This window comes from Dermacentor albipictus, chromosome 5, assembly GCF_038994185.2.
Source record: "Dermacentor albipictus isolate Rhodes 1998 colony chromosome 5, USDA_Dalb.pri_finalv2, whole genome shotgun sequence".
NCBI classification, from domain to species: Eukaryota; Metazoa; Arthropoda; class Arachnida; order Ixodida; family Ixodidae; genus Dermacentor; species Dermacentor albipictus.
Window position 1 is genome coordinate 17,901,113 of NC_091825.1, and position 17,097 is coordinate 17,918,209.

At 46.0% G+C, this 17,097-nt stretch overlaps 1 protein-coding gene across 1 annotated transcript in view; it reads left to right on the plus strand.

Annotated features, from left to right (window-relative positions):
- Window positions 1-17,097, plus strand: part of LOC135906586 (uncharacterized) — a 695,467-nt gene that overhangs the window by 617,564 nt on the left and 60,806 nt on the right. Inside the window, exon 9 of the mRNA XM_065438042.1 lies at window positions 898-1,017. Coding sequence (XP_065294114.1) covers window positions 898-1,017 — 120 coding nt within the window. The remainder of the gene's footprint in view (window positions 1-897; window positions 1,018-17,097) is intronic.

The window sequence follows — 17,097 nt, forward strand, 5'->3', positions numbered from 1 at the left end:
CTTTTAGATAGCCCTACTATTTAACGTTAGGTACTTTATTGCTGCGCTTCATAGAGTGCTCACACATCACGACATGTAATAACCATAACTTGTTGCACGAGGTGTTCGTTCGTTAAGACATCAGCTTTCCCTGCACTGGGCACATAGAGCGAGATTTGTGTACCAGTTATAATCTTCGCACAAAAAAAAAGGAACTAGCGAAGACGACTGCGAATATTTAAAATTTCTTGTTGGTGAAAAATATGCATATGTTCATGGGTGTAAAACTCAGAATAACAAGGCATTGTCTGCTCATTCTATTTGCTGTACTTGTGAAATGTTTTGTAAACTTCAGAGAAACATAAAGTAAAAGTCATCAATTATACTCAATAATCATTGATCATTCCTGTAGTTAATCACGCTTTCAATGAACTGTCATCGCATTTCGTCCCATTTTCTTTAACGTGCACAAGCCTGTTCACTCTACTATCGCATCGAAGCCGCCACAAATCGTCGCTCAGGCAACGCGACGTGTCCTGAGGCAAGGAATGGCGTTGCGTGCCTAAAGCGTCGATTCATTTTTAGTGAGAGAATTGCCCTGTGATTAGTGTGAAATAGGGAATTGCCAACCAGCGAATCAATCAAGCGAGAAACCCTACTACATCGTCTACAAAACCCCGCGGATGCACTTGAGGAAACCTTTCATTAGAAAACTCGCGCACAAACACATTCAAAATAAATAAATAAATGCATTCAAGTTAGCGCGAGAAGAAATTTCGAATGGCTGTGTAGACTGTGTTTCTGTTAGCAGCTGAGTATCGTGACACCAAAGAGACCTAATTTTTTTTCCCACCCTTGTTCAAAAAAAAGTCTTGCGAATTATGCGCGATAATGTTCCCGAACGCCATTATTTTCCAGTTGTGCGAAGCGAGCAACTATCCGACTCTCCTGCCGGTGGACGATGTTCTGAAAGTGGAAGCCCAGGCGAAGGAAAAGAAAGTGGTTGTATACGACAGTGAGTCAACCTGGAAGACCAAGGTGCGTAATGGCGTGTGCGCAATACGGCAGTTGTTCGTGCACTGTGGCACAGGAAGCATAGCAAATCAGGAACGGCTTTTTTACCCACTGTGCTACTCCAAGCGCACTATTCTCTGCATGAGCTTATGTGCCGAAATAATTGTCAGAGCAAAATACTAGCCCGAGACCTTTGAGTGGCGCCCTGGGCGACTAAGCCAACCAGCAACTCTAGCTCGACGTAACCCGTTCACTTGCTGCGCAAAGGCAATTTGACGCTGTAGCCCGATCTGCCCTACTAGAGTTCTTGAAATGTGACTCTGCCGGCTTGTGGGACACCATGTACGAAATGTGCAAGAACACTATTGCTTGCGAAACCGAAAGCATTCGCCGTCGCTACCGCGCTTAATGTCAATTGATGCTGATGTCATGTTAGGCATCAATCAGTGGGTACACTTGCGTTTATGGCTTTCTTTTCTCATGATTGTTGTTGTCGTGGTGTATCACAGTAACTTGTCGGCCATTTTCTGAAGATGAACCACAGCACGCGGCCTTCGGCTATCGAGTGTATGTGCAGTGACGAAGTATGTACGTGTCCAACGCAAGCTGCATGTTTCGGTGGTCCTCCGTTCGCAAAGACATGTCAGATTTGTAGCTACGCAGCGCTTTAGGCATAGCACGAGAAACTATTCACGTCATTCTAAAGAAAGTATGTAGTTGGTTACTGCGGGGAGCCCTTTAACAAATACACTGCTTTAGCAGCATTGCAGCAGAACGTGGTATTCCGCTACAATGTGTCCTGAGGGCGAAATTCTGTATTAGTGATTGTCGAATCAGCAACTAAGGGGTTGGGCACCATTCTAGCCGAATCACATTGGAAAGCAGGAAAAATCTGTAAAAGTAGAAATTGTTTGGAACAGTGTCAGAACCCAAATTAGCCTAATAGTTTGCGCGTGTTTTACATACGGTGTTAAATTTCTACGCTTTTTGTAAAAATTCCATATGCGAGGAGAGCGTGCTTATAATTAATTGAAAATACAGAGTTGATTTGAATACTTTAAATGCCACTGAACTCGCATCGCAGTGCCATTATCAACATTTTAGTGTTCAACGCTCGAGCTGTCGTTTCATTCTCTCCCTCCTCCTAAGTCTTTACTTTCCTTTTATGCGAAGCATATTACGAGAGCTCAACCCAGCTCCGCAGGCGCGGCGGTGTCGCCTTGAATACCACGTGACACTGTGACGTCACGACAGAAAAGAAACGGGGCTCCAACTAGCGCCGTCGCTCGCGGCGTCGCCCCCGCATCGGACGCGGTGAGCGTCGAGCAACGCAGCGTTCGGCGCGACAACGAAATGTGCGCCTGAGCAAGCGCCGCACGCCTGAGCCGACGCCGACGACACCGGCTTTTCTGCGACACGAGCTCCTTAACGCTGTCGCGTTAAAATAAAGGCTAGTATGCTTCGCATCCTGGGCTTAACCTTAGCTAAGCCACAGCCATTTTTTTGTGCTATGATGTGTTCATTTATTGTGTACTCCCGATTGCCTATTCACGAGTTTGCGGCCGTTGCAGAATGCCAGCAACGTCAGGTAGAAGTGTGGACAGCATTCGCGGGCAAAACAGACATACTTACGTAGTCGGGCGCCAGGGCTACCCTTCGCAAGACAATTAAACTTGATTACTTTCAGAGTGACACAATTCGTCCCCGCATCCTCACACTAAACATTTTTACACGCTTAAAAGTGTAAATCACTTTGTTGACAGATGGACACCTTGAGAGTTGCCTACAGCTTACAGTTCAGGTGCTGTTACAACACACACGAGGAAGGGTGTCAAGCAAAAGAATTACCGTTTCAAACGGCTAGTCCACATACGAACCCATATATGCAGGTATTAAAAGGCTTTCCCCTTTTTTTCCTTGGTGTGCACAGAAGGCAGGCTTAGCTTTACGCCCTGAATTACTAATATTTAAAACGATCCACTCTCGTTTGTGTCTATTCAAGATCGGCTATCACATACACCCTCTGAAACCAAGCTTGAAGCTTTCGACGGGCACACGCAACACTAAATATTAGGGTTGGCACAGCCATTGGCAAGCAGCCCGGTGCTCCTATCTGTCAGAACGCGCGCAACATGGGGCTTGGGGTGATGGGGTCTTCTCCAGAAGACCACCACATACGCATACACAGCAGCTATGTCCTGCCGGTCTTTGTTGCATACTATATGGCTCTGGAAATTGTGATAACCCTTGCTATAAGTTTACATGATCGAAAGCATTAGATTTGTGACGTTGTATTTCTGCAAGCAAGACAAGCTTGGCTGTAAACACCCTGAATAACTAATATTTACACTCAAACCTGTTTGTAAATGTTTGTAAATCATTAGAGACATATCTGTACCGGCCATTTGGAAAATCGCCAATGTAATTCCTGTTTTCAAATCGGGTGATAAGCAACTAATATCCAACTAAAGGCCTATCCCATTAGCATGTACTTGTTGCAAACTCTTAGAGCACATAATTCACAAACTTGTCCTTCAGTATTTCACTACTAATAATATATTGTCGCAGAATCAACATGGTTTCCGTTCGGGTTTTTCTACAACTACTCATTCAATTCACTCATGGCATTGCTTCGGCTCTAAATAATCGAGGTCAGGTTGATGTCATATTCATAGATTATAGCAAACCGTTTGATATGGTGTGCCACAGAAAACTTCTTCTTAGGCTCAGTAAAGTTATTAACGATGACAAAATACTCGGCTGGATAGCCGATTGGCTACATTTAAGATCTCAATATCTTACTTTTAATCACGCGCCATCATCGTCGGCCACAGTCTCTTCCGGAGTACCGCACGGCTCAGTACTTGGGCCCCTGCTGTTCTATATGCATATTGATGATGTCACACAGGTAATTAGGGACACACCAGTGAAAATGCGACTGTACGCTGACGACTGCATGCTCTATACCAAAGTAACTAAAGGACGAGATAGAGCGGTTCTTAACAATGTATTTTCGTCTTTTTGTGGTTGGAGTAATGCGTGACAAATGAGCATTAATTACCAAAAACTGTACAAGTGACTCTCACTAATAAAAATCAGCCGTTCAGTTTCAGTTATAGTTGCAATGAGCACTACCTAAATTCTGTGAATACCTTCAAACATCTTGGAGTTACCTTCACTCAAAACGTAAAATGGCATCTTCATATTGAAATAATTTTCGCTAGGGCACTTAGGAAACTGCGATATTTAAAGCGAACCCTCAAGTGCTCTACCAAGGTGCAAATTAACAGCTTATAAATCCCTCGTCAGACCATTACTAGAGTACGTCTGAGTGGTATGGACACCATACACTGCACTTGACATTAGTAAGCTTGAAGCCATACAAAAGGAAGCAATTCGGTTCATTTTTCGCCGATATGACCGCAACTTTTCTCCCTCATCTCACGCATATGCATTATCAATAGAATCTTTGGCTTATCGACGCACACATGAACTTATCACTTTCCTATATAAGGTTGTACACGACCAAACTTGCATTCATGCCCCGATTTCCTTCAGTCATCCCACTGGGCATGCCATGCGCCGTTCCCACCCACCTAATATCGTTTCTTTCCAGTCTCTTTTAAATTCTTTTAGGTATTCGTTTTTTCCAAGCACTGTTGAAATTTGGAACAACCTAGCTGGTTCTTTGCGGGAAAAACCTAACGAAGAGGTTTTGAAATAATTGTCTAACCACATTTTGTAATTGCGTTTCAAATTCATTGTGTGTTGTTTTGATCTAGTGTCTGGTGTATCCACTCCTGCTATGTCTTATGTATTGAGACAGCAGTATCTGTTTATAAATTAATAAAGAAATAGGTAAGCCAAACTGTAAACCAGGTGCTGCAGTGGGTCAAAAACGGGTTGCCGCAAAGCATTCCACGGCAAAGCTTTCCAACCATTCTGGCAAAGACACGAAGAACTCAGCACGTACAGTACATCAATCTCTTGTGCTGAGGAAACCGAATTTTTCCCCATTCCACTCAGAAGCATATCTTGGAAGTGCTACCTGAAACACACCAGGGAATGGTCGTCATGAAAAGTATGGCAAGGTCGTTAGTTTGGTGGCTAGTGATGGATGTGGAAAAACAAAAGTGCGCTCGGCCGCGCGCACAGTGTTTCCAGAACTCACCGTTGCCAGCAAAGGCTGAACTAGTGCAATGGCCTGAGCCGAGTGCTGGGAACGTATGCACTTATACTAAGCCGGACCATTTGAAAGAAAAACGCCCCTTATACTTGTAGATTCCAAGTCAAAGTGGCTTGAAGTTGTCACCGTGCCAAGTGCCACAGTTGAACTGACTGCAGAGCACTCGAGGGATATTTTCCAAGGTTTGGTCTACTTGGCTGTATTGTAACGGACAATAAAACACCTTTTACGGGCTAAGATTTTCAGGAATTTATGCTGGAAAATGGCATTAGGCACCTCCGGACAACTTCCTTTCACCCTGCAACTAATTCAACTAATGTCACCCTGCAACAATCAGCCGAGCGCGATGTTCGAACTGTGAAGGAGAGTTCGAAGAAAACCAGATGTCGCACTCACGAAGGCTAATATTACAGGTTAGTTACCTGAAAGGTGCACATTGTTTAAAAGTAGTAATTACTCTTTGTTGGCAGTGTCGTGCCCGCCACAGTCTATTGAAAAATTAAAGTTTTTGATGGCTCTGTTTACTTGCAAATTTCATACCTTGTCTGCTATTTTACTATTGCTTTCTGGAGATGTAGAATATTATCCTGGCCCTATGACAAAAGGTTAAGGAGATTCACTTGCTCAGGTTATAGATGCTATCCGCCGGCTTGAAGAGGCTCAAGATTCCTTGATAGCTGATTTGAAGTCTGCAAGGGAGAAGCAAGTGGAAGATGACAACAAAATTAGTATTTTAACTGACAGGATTGCGTCTGGAAAAAGCAATGGAGTTAAATTGCACATTTAAAGCTGGGACAGATTCCGACGCTGTACGCGTTGTGTCTGAGCAGGTGGCGGTTATTAAGGCGCTGTTACGTTTCGCCTACGACGCGCGGTAAAGCCAGCGCGGATGCAACGTACGCCGGAGCTTCGTTCAAAGCGGCGGACATTTTGGCCCGTTCGGAGCTGCCGCGACGCATCCCCGCCGAGCGCGTCCCGGCATGTTTCAGTGCCACGTGTCTTCGTGTGTGCGTGTGTGTGTGTGTGCCCACGCTTGTCAAAGCGCGGCAGCTGGGGAGAGGAGCTCCCCCAGTGTGAAGCGAGGAGGTCTGACCGGCGCCGGCCCGGCTGATGCGTCACCTCCTTGTCCCAACGTGCCTCTCAGTCCGTCCGTCGCCGCTGTCACGTGGTGTCGTCCCGTGACCTTCCTTCTTGCCCGCGACGCCAAGAGTATAAGAGCAGCTGCCCCCGGACGCCAGGAGAGAGGCTCCGATTTCTTCTGTTGAGTAACGTGCTCTCCCGTCTCTCTACTTCGGTCGACCTGACCGCCCGCTCTTTGCGATGCTAGAATAAACAAGTTGTTCTGTTAGCAGTCGCCTCATGCTTTGCTGGGACCTTCGGATGCTTCCAGTGTGCCCCAGGCCGCCAGGCCAACGCTACCCTTGGGGCTTGCGACCCATTTGCAACAACGGGCGCCAACGGTCCGGTTGCAACAACGGGTGTCAGCACTGAGGTTCCGACAGCTGGTGGCAGCGCTGAGATTTCAACAGCCGGTGCCATCGGTGCGGATCAAACATCTGGTTGCCAGCGGTGAGATCGCGACAACGGAGGCCAGCAGCGAAGATGTGCGGTTGACTGTATGCTGAGCAGCACAACGACCATCCGGGAGCAGTGCAACGAGCCCTATGTGATGACTGGTTGCCTGCAGCGGAACGACTGCGGTGAATTCTTGGTTGCGAGGTTTGGTGAGTGCGGGACTTTCTTCTTCTGAGTTTTGCCAGGCTTTTGTTAGTGTCAGAAACAGAGCTGGTAATTGTGGTTGTCGTTGCTGCCGGGTTAGTTTGCGGCAAGACAATAGTAGGCAGTAGAGAAAGCAGCATTCAGAGCAGCCATGGATTTGAAGTCGTTGCGCAAACCGAAATTGCTGGAGCTTGCAAGAGAGTTGGGTCTGGATGTCTCAGACAAACTCAGAAAACCAGAACTGCTAAGGGCTATTCTTGAGTTAGGAGCTGAGGATGACGAGCTGTCGGAATGCCTTGAGACCATTGAGGAGAGGGAGACGGCAAAAAGACAGGAACGCGAACTTAAAGAACAGCAACAGCGAGAGCAACTAGAGAAAGATGAGCGTGAACGTAAAGAACAGATATAACGAGAGCAACAAGAGAAACAGATAGAACGAGAGCAACAAGAGAAAGATAAAGAGCGTGACCGTCAACACGCTTTGGAATTGAAGCGTCTCGAGGTGGAGATGGAACGCGCTCGTAATGGAAGTCAGGCACACGGTGCACGAGAACGAGTATTGTTTAAAATGACTGACCTGATGCGGCCGTTTAAGCTTGGAGAGGACATTGGGTTGTTCCTGGTTAACTTTGAGCGAACGTGCGAGAAGCAGGGGTTCTCTCGGGAAACGTGGCCACAGCGCTTGCTCACTTTGTTACCCGGCGAGGCGGCCGACGTAGTCGCTCGCTTGGAGAGAGAGGAGGCAGAGGATTTCGACAAAGTGAAATCGAGTCTGCGAAAAAAGTACAGGCTGTCAGCGGAGGCGTTCCGTCGGAAGTTTCGAGAAAATGAGAAGGGCAAAAGTGAGTCATATACAGAGTTTGCCTACAGGCTAATGTCAAACATGCAGGAGTGGCTCAAAGAAGAGAAAGCGTTTGGTGACCACGAGAAAGTTCTGCAGTGTTTCGGGCTAGAACAGTTTTATAGTCGGTTACCTGAGAACGTGCGGTACTGGGTCTTGGACAGGCCAGACGTTAGTACGGTGGCTAGAGCTGCTGAGCTAGCCGAAGAGTTTGTGACGCGTCGGGCTCGCGGAGCTAAGGACGGTCAAAAGGGTGAATTTGGCTCCAAGTTTGAGAGGCCGAAGTTCACGCCCATGAGAGCAAAGGGGGACACACGTAGTGCGGATGGAAGTGAAAGCAGTCCGACCGAACGTAAGGAGACGGCGGCAGCCGAAGCCGAACGCAGAAAGCGGTTCGAGACGAGGCAAGCGCGCGTTTGTTATACGTGTCAGAAGCCGGGTCACTTTTCGGCGCAGTGTCCAGAAACAAAAACAAAAGTTGTGTTTTTGTCATTATGCAGCACTGACGAGAACATGAAGCTTCTCGAGCCTTACATGCGAGACCTCCTCGTAAACGGGAAAGAGTGCCGAGTGCTTCGCGATTCCGCAGCTACAATGGATGTAGTTCACCCCTCTTACGTAGAACCCGATATGTTCACGGGCGAGTGCGCATGGATCAAGCAAGCCGTGGAAGCTCATAGCGTGTGTCTGCCCGTAGCAAAAGTGCTTATTGAAGGACCTTTCAGAGCACTTGAGACGGAGGCGGCAGTGTCATCTATGCTGCCCCCCCAGTACCCGTACCTATTTTCGAACAGGTCCGATCACCTCCTGCGCGAGAAGGGGCTTTTGTTTGGTGAGGCTAGCGTTCAGGCCTTAACCAGATCGAAGGTTCGGGAGCTCGCTGCAAAGGCGGTAGTTGCGGGGCCGACGTTGTCGAACGATGAGAAAGGGTCAGAGGCGCAGCAAGCTGATATTCAGAGCACGCCCGAACTGAATAAAATTGAGCCTGTAGCGTTAAAGGCAACAGATACTGGAGAGGAAATGCCTGACACGGGAAAGCTAGAAGAGCTATCTGCTGATTTGCTCATAGCGCCTACGTCAGACGGACTTAATAGGTTGCTAAAAGTCAGCCGGTCGGCTTTGATAGCCGAGCAAAAGAAGGATGGCAGCCTAGAAAACATACGCTGCATTGTCAAGGAAGGTATCGCCAAGAAAAATGCTCGCTTTGTGGAAAGAGGTGGGGTCCTGTACCGGAAGTATCTAGACCGCAGGGGAGTGGAGTTCGATCAGCTGATCGTGCCTCAATACTATCGTCAGGATCTGTTGCGCTTGTCTCATGGGGGTTCGTGGTCCGGACACCTAGGAGTTAAGAAAACTAAGGACCGTCTCTTGCAAGAGTACTATTGGCCAGGGTGTTTTCGGGACGCAGACCACTTTGTGAAGACATGTGACACCTGTCAGCGGGTGGGCAAACCAGGGGACAAATCGAGGGCGCCGTTGAAGTTGGTACCTATCATTACGGAGCCTTTTAGACGGCTCGTTATTGATACAGTGGGACCTCTGCCGGTAATAGCCACGGGGTACAGACACCTTTTGACTGTGATCTTCCCAGCGACAAAGTTCCCTGAAGCAGTGCCGCTTAAAGAACTCGGCTCAGTTGAGATAGTCAATGCACTACTGTCCATATTTGCGCGAGTTGGTTTTCCTGCGGACATCCAATCAGATCAGGGCACAGTGTTTACTAGCGCTTTGACGACAGCCTTTCTCGAAAGGTGTGGGGTACACCTGTTACACAGCTCAGTGTACCACCCACAGTCGAATTCCCTTGAGAAGCTCCTCTCCGTCATGAAGCGCGTGTTGAGAGCACTGTGGTTTGAACAACAAACTGACTGGGAGCTGTTTCTGCCTGGGGTGATGTTTGCATTGAAGACCGCGCCGCATGCGGCTACAGGGTTTTCGCCAGGTGAGCTAGAGTACGGTCGCTCGCTGCGATCTCCGCTTCGCATGCTTCGAAACGGATCACTGCCCTCTCCAAAGGCTGCAGACTATCTGTTTCACAAATGGCCGCCTCCTGCACTGGAGCCTCGCTTTGCAACAACATTCCTTTGAGGTGCGTTACAAAAAGGGGAGTCTCAACGGTAACGCCGATGGCTTAAGTCGAAGCCCCTAACGTGGGAATCAGCCTCAAAATTGTTTGTTATTGATGTTTTTCTTCCTGAGGCAGGATTTTTAACATATTACTTTTGTGTAGTGTTTCAAAGTGATGATGTGCTTTCTAGTGCAATTTTCTGATTTGTGGACGCGTTCTGAGTAATGCTGTAGACTACTGTCAGGAACTAGGCAGTAGTATAAAAGGGGAAAGAGCCTGGCATGGCTTAGTGAGGGTTGTGCCGTGCTTGCAGACTGAGCGGCTGGGTTTCGGCGCAGTTCTAACGCTTGCTGGGAAAGAGAACAAAAATGGCAACTCTCCTGAAGTCACTTTGCAGTGTCCTGTGTGAACCTGAACGTGAGAACGAGGCCTTCTCGGTGCGCTGCGCTCAAGAAACGCCGAGGGACGACCGACTTCGGTTATGAGCATCATCGAGCGACATCCCTCCGGACAGCGGATGCAGTCCCCTGACCTTCGGGATCTCCCTCTCCCGGCGGGGCGGTCTGTTACGTTTCGCCTACGACGCGCGGTAAAGCCAGCGCGGATGCAACGTACGCCGGAGCTTCGTTCAAAGCGGCGGACATTTTGGCCCGTTCGGAGCGGCCGCGACGCATCCCCGCCGAGCGCGTCCCGGCATGTTTCAGTGCCACGTGTCTTCGTGTGTGCGTGTGTGTGTGTGTGCCCACGCTTGTCAAAGCGCGGCAGCTGGGGAGAGGAGCTCCCCCAGTGTGAAGCGAGGAGGTCTGACCGGCGCCGGCCCGGCTGATGCGTCACCTCCTTGTCCCAACGTGTCTCTCAGTCCGTCCGTCGCCGCTGTCACGTGGTGTCGTCCCGTGACCTTCGTTCTTGCCCGCGACGCCAAGAGTATAAGAGCAGCTGACCCCGGACGCCAGGAGAGAGGCTCCGATTTCTTCTGTTGAGTAACGTGCTCTCCCGTCTCTCTACTTCGGTCGACCTGACCGCCCGCTCTTTGCGATGCTAGAATAAACAAGTTGTTCTGTTAGCAGTCGCCTCATGCTTTGCTGGGACCTTCGGATGCTTCCAGTGTGCCCCAGGCCGCCAGGCCAACGCTACCCTTGGGGCTTGCGACCCATTTGCAACAACGGGCGCCAACGGTCCGGTTGCAACAACGGGTGTCAGCACTGAGGTTCCGACAGCTGGTGGCAGCGCTGAGATTTCAACAGCCGGTGCCATCGGTGCGGATCAAACAGCGCGCTGTGACGACTCCGAGAATAGGCTGCGGCGTTCGAATCTGCTTTTCTTCGGTTTGAAAGATTATGCTAGAGAAGACTGGACAAAGTCAGAGTAGAAAACAATCGACTTCTGTGGGATAAGCTTGGCATCAGAATAAATAAACAACAATTCGAGCGGATGCATCGGTTGGGAAGATATGGCGAGGACAAACGGAGACCCATCATAGCCAAGCTGAATGTCTTTAAGGAGAAAGATCGCATTTTCTCTTCGGCACACAAACTGAAGGGAACGTCATATTCCGTTCGCGAAGATTTTTCACCAGAAACTCGACGTGCTCGACAAAAGCAAATTGAATTTGGGAAAACAAAGAATAAAGCTTTTAAGCTTTCAGTGGACAAGCAGCGTATTGATTCAAGAATTTCTATCTACGCTGGTTCTGCAAGTGCAGTTCTCCCACTGAATAGATAGCTACGGTTGTGAGCATGCGCACAGTGTCAACAAGTACTAAAATTAACCCCGACTTCAACCTCGCTCTCACTATCGTATGCCAACATACGAAGCATATTATCAAAGCGCGATCTCATCTCTTCCTTCCTGGAAGACAGTAAATCCGACATTATCGCTTTCACGGAGACATCGCTGCATTCTGCAATAAACAATGATGACATCTTTTCACCTTCAAACATGTATGATATATATAGGTGCGACCACTCTCTTAAAAGAGGGGGCGGTGTCTTGATTGGTGTAAAGAAAACTATTACGTCATTTTTAGTCAACACTAATTCTGAGCTCAAGATTGTTTGCGTGGCCTGCACGATGTCATCTTCTAGGATACTAATAGCTAATTGTTACCGTGCACCAGATTCTAACAATTCTTTCATCAATGCTCTGCGCGACACAATTCCTTCTTCCTAACTCAGAAACGCTTCCCGGCTGATTTAATCTATCTTCTTGGGGATTTCAATTATCCGCTAATGGATTGGACGAATTTATCATCTCCTTGTCTTTAGATTTCAATCTCTTTCAAGCTGTCACGAAACCCACACCTGGTGCGGGTGTTCTAGATCTCATTCTTAGTAGTGCACCTGCAACAATAGGTCACATACAATATTTGGATGGATGGTTTCAGCGACCACCATTAGCTTCAAATAACAATAAACACAAAGCCACCGGTTACGAGGAAAAACGAGAAAGCGAATTCGTGATTACAATAGGCGCAATTCTAAAACAATAACCTCAGAATTTTAAGCTTTCTTCGAAAACCCAATGTGCCCATCATTTTACTATAGATCCGTTGAAGAAAACTGGCTCATGTTTAAAATACACTGTGCGAATTAGTAGACAACTATCTTCCACTCGTTAATATAAGGAACGATATGTTGCACCCTTAGTTTACTAAAACGTTTCAGCGCATGAGGAACAAGAAAAAACACTTGAATAATATTGCTAAGCGAGACCGCACTTCAGCAGCACGGCAGAATTACAAAACGTACCTTAAATCTTACTGCTCAGCTTTCTAAAGATAAATACTTTTCTAATGATCTTCTTGAGCTGCTTAGGAACAATCCTGCCAAGTTTTGGAAAATAATAATGCCTAACAACGATTCCGTATAATTGTCATTACAAAACAACAGTAATATTCCTATTCCAGACATCGAATGTTCAGAGGTTTTAATTCATTCTTCAGCTCTGTATTTACACAGGAGAAGACTTAAAATATAGCTTTTGTTGCAGAATTAAGCTACCAATACCTAGTACCTATTCAAGTCACTTTGGAGGGCATCTCTTCTCTCATAAATAACGCTAAGGTGCCTTCTTCATGTGGCATAGATGGTATCAATTCAAATATTTTAAAGAAAATGGTAGAAATATCAAGCGAAATTCTCTTTCACATACTCAGACAGTCACTTGCGACAGGCCACCTTCTCGCAGATTTGAAAATGGTGAAAGTTATACCTGTATTTAAAAATTGCAATAGGAACTTCTGTGAGAATTAGCGTCCCATTTCCTTGACATGCATTCCCTGCAAGTTGCTTGATTATGGCTTCGCCGATTTACAGACAACTTGAGACTAACAAATTCTTTTTTCATAATCAGCATGGCTTTAGGAAGGGCCTTTCGTGCGAGACACAGTTATTTGAATTTACAACAGACGTACACATTAACACAAAGTATAAAATACAAATTGGTGGCTTGTTTCTTGATTTTTCGAAGGCATTCGATCGTGTCGCACATTGTCGCCTAATATCAAATATCTCCGCACTTAAATTGGACTGTTTTACATTGTGATGGCTCCGAAATTTTGTGTCTAATCGTCAGCAGTTTACTATTGCAAATAACTACTCTTCCCCCGTAACGAAAGTTTCTTCTGGTGTACCACAGGGTAGCGTCCTCGGTCCCCTGCTTTTTCTAATCTTTATTAACGACGTTCAGTAATGTTGAAAGTTCGGCTAGTTGGTGAGTAATCATCATAAGCGCTGCTTCACCAGCAAGGTATGATGTTTATTAACGACCTGCCTCAAAATTTGTCCTCCACCATAACAGCATTTGCCGACTTCTGCATAATTTATTGCCTTATTAAAAAATCAGATGATCATCTCGTTCTTCAGTAAGACCTTCAACAAATTATTAGCTGGTGCAATAAATCGCTAATGACTTTGAATACCACAAAATGCAAAGTAATTTGTTTACCCGGAAGTCGGCAACCTCCCCGTATCCCTACCATATTAATAATTACGCCGTTACAACAGCTACACAGTATAAGTGTCTAGGAGTTCTATTCACATCAAATTTTTCTTTGACAGAGCATATCACGTCCATTTCAGCTAACGCCTCCCAATCGTTGGGGCGCTTGCGAGGCAACTTAATAAATGTTACTTCAAATGTTCGCAAGCTAGCTTACCTAACTCTAGTTCGTCCCAGATCGAGTATGCATGTCCTACTTAGTCCCCTCTCCAGAAATACCTCATTGAAACGTTAGAACGGATCCATAACAGAGCATGCCGCTTCATCATAAACGATTACAGCTACCAATATGGTGTAACACAATTAAAAGTTAAGCTTTCATTACAATCTTTGAGCACTCACCGAGACATTGCCATTTTATCACTGTTTCACTAATTCTTTCACTCCGCTCGAACACCCGCATGCTTAAAACGACGCCACTCCACGTCACATAGGCTTCATAATCATTTAATCTATGCCCGCCTTTAAGTTTCTACAAAAGCATTCCATTACCCTGCTCTTCCTCGTGCTATGAAAATATGGAATTCGCTCCTGGACAGCATTGCATACCAGTCCAACTACGATTCATTCCGTGATGCCTCGACGGAATATGCGACTAAAGAAATGTGAAGTTTTACGTTTGTCGCACAATGCTTTCTTGTACTTGCACCATCTTTTACAGCTTATTGTCGCATTATTACCATTACGTCGCTGTGTTTACCGTTACGTTGGAATGTCGCGTTAGTATATTTCAGTCTTTTTTTTAATCATTAGTGCTGTTTAAGACTCCTGTCTTGTTAACTACACGTCTGACTGAAAAAAAGATCTTTGTTATTTATTCCTTGTTATTATATTACGTTTTCTTTTTTCCCTAGTGAATCGTGAAGTAAATCATTCTTTTTCATCTCGGTTGCACTTGCGGTAGTTGTTTGTAAAATCATGTACTCTATGTATTTTCTGTGTACTGCGCCCCTTACTCAATGCCTCACTTTGAGGCCTGTAAGGTATGTTTAAATGAATAAATGAATAAATATTGCAACAGTCAATTAGATCCAATGTGAAATGATCAACAAAGAACACGAATAGGTGGTATGTTGTACATCAAGGTCATCGCAAGGCTATGTGAAAAGTTTGGTTTTAAAGTTATTTGCAAAATTTCACCAGCCAATGTTTGGGATAGAATGAAGCAATATTCAACCTACATAACTTTGCTTGAAATCGGGTTTCGGCAAGGCAATTTATTTGAAATTTTCTTTTCTCTAATTCATGGCCGGCATACAAAAAATTTATTTTTAGGATTTGTATATCATTTTTATCACGCGAATGCAACAATCGTCGAGGCTAAAAGTGCTATGTAGTTACGTTTTCTATTACTTATAATTCATTTTACCGTTCTGTATCATGACGGCGCTGCTCTGTTATGCAATACGTGCGTCAAAAATGGTTTGTTCTGTTATTGTAAAATAAAATACTACTATTTAGGTGCAAACAGCAGTGTCACTGGATGACCTATGAAAACAAACTGCTGCTCTAGCATTATTTACGTATTCCCTTTCCATACCAGGTGGATGAAATGTTTTAAAATTGTCATTTCATAGTTTTGTAGCCAAGTGCGGTAATGCATGGATTGTAGCTTGTTTAGCCTGTGAGTACAAAAATTAATGAAGTAGATCTACTGCGATTGTGGAGTACTGTAATTGCTACAACATAAGCTTCCAGTTCGTGAGTCTTACATGTCTTTAACACAGGTACCCATTCTAGATAGTGTAGAATAAACATTAAACTGTTAATTTTTTCTAACAGAAATAGAAATATTTTCAACGTTTAATATTATTCGTTTAGAAATAAAATTTATTGTACAGGATTGAGCGCAAAAATTCTTATTTACACAGAAAGTCATATTGGAGCTAATCTCCTTCCAGCTTTCAAAAAACAAAAATATTGTTCACGATTCAACACGAGTAACGCAACTAATCAACATCTTGATCACTTACTGTAGTACATAGTACTCGTGAGATCTCTCCATCGAGCATCAGCAAAATGAAAAGAAATGGCATCACGATAGTTTACTCGATGTCTTATCCTGTTCACTGCATGATATTTACAAGTGGCTGCCATTCAGCGTGAAGTGGCACACTTTCTATCACGGACACCCATTCTGTGACTGAAGTTGAACACAACTAGTGTGCTGTAAGAGAAGTCATCATTATTTAGCGTTTCAAGAGCAGGGACCTTTGCAATTGGAGACATATCCATGTTCCATATTTCTAGCAGTCCTATGAGTGATAGCGCACTTTTGCAGATTGGCCAGTGGCCACGCCTATTTTATTGCCAGAGCAATTGTATCAACAGGTCATGCGTATTTATGCCCTAGGCGTCGGCGTCACCCCTTCCTCGTAAAGTCCAACTGCGATAACACCATTGCAGCGCGCCCAAAGCTAATGCGCGAGTGAAAGTGCGCCACAGACGCTGACAATCGCGGCTCATAATGTCGCGCGCAACGGTGCAAACGTCAGAGGAAACGCGCTGCCTTCCGTCGCGCGAAAGGCCGTAGGGGGGTGGGATGGAGGGAACGAGCGGGCCAGCGAGCGATGGGGGGATGCGTTGTTCACCATCGCAGCAACTGCGTATTTTACGACGCCCCCCCCCCCCCCCCCAAGAGGAATGGACGATCGCGGCTCCCTCTCGCGCGCACAGGGGAGGAAAGTGGGGACGCAACGCTAGACTGAAGGCGGCCGGCGTCGTACTCTGGCAGCAACTGCGTACATTGCACGACCGCGCATGGTCGCACGCGGTCGCATGAGCCCTATCTTGAGAGCGATCAGCCTTTGTGCGAGCTGTGTCCTCACCGTTCAGTTTGCTTTGAAGCGGTAGACAGCGCGAAGGTCACTTCACTCACTTCTGCTGCCACGCTCGTTGACGCCAGCGTTTTGAGTGTGAGTGGCCACGGTCTTCGACTGTGATGCGTTCAAGTTTGGTGGTGCGCGCTGAATCCATACTTATGAATTTAGTTAGGAAGTGAATGTTTTCAAGTTTACACTGCCGATAAAGCCACTATCGTTGCTTCGTTTGGTTCTCTGCTAAATTGATAACGCAATCGATACTTAGCGTTTCGGGCGAAGCTGTGACTTTTTTTTTATCGAAATTTAATACGCCAGAGCCGCACCAATGACTTCATACACCACTAGGGACGATATAAAAGTTACACGCTTTTTATCATTTCCTTTATCCAGCAGGAGGCATAACGTAGTTTTGTATACAGTAACAACAAAATGTAACAGAAGGCGGTAGGGACGGTAGAATAACGCTACA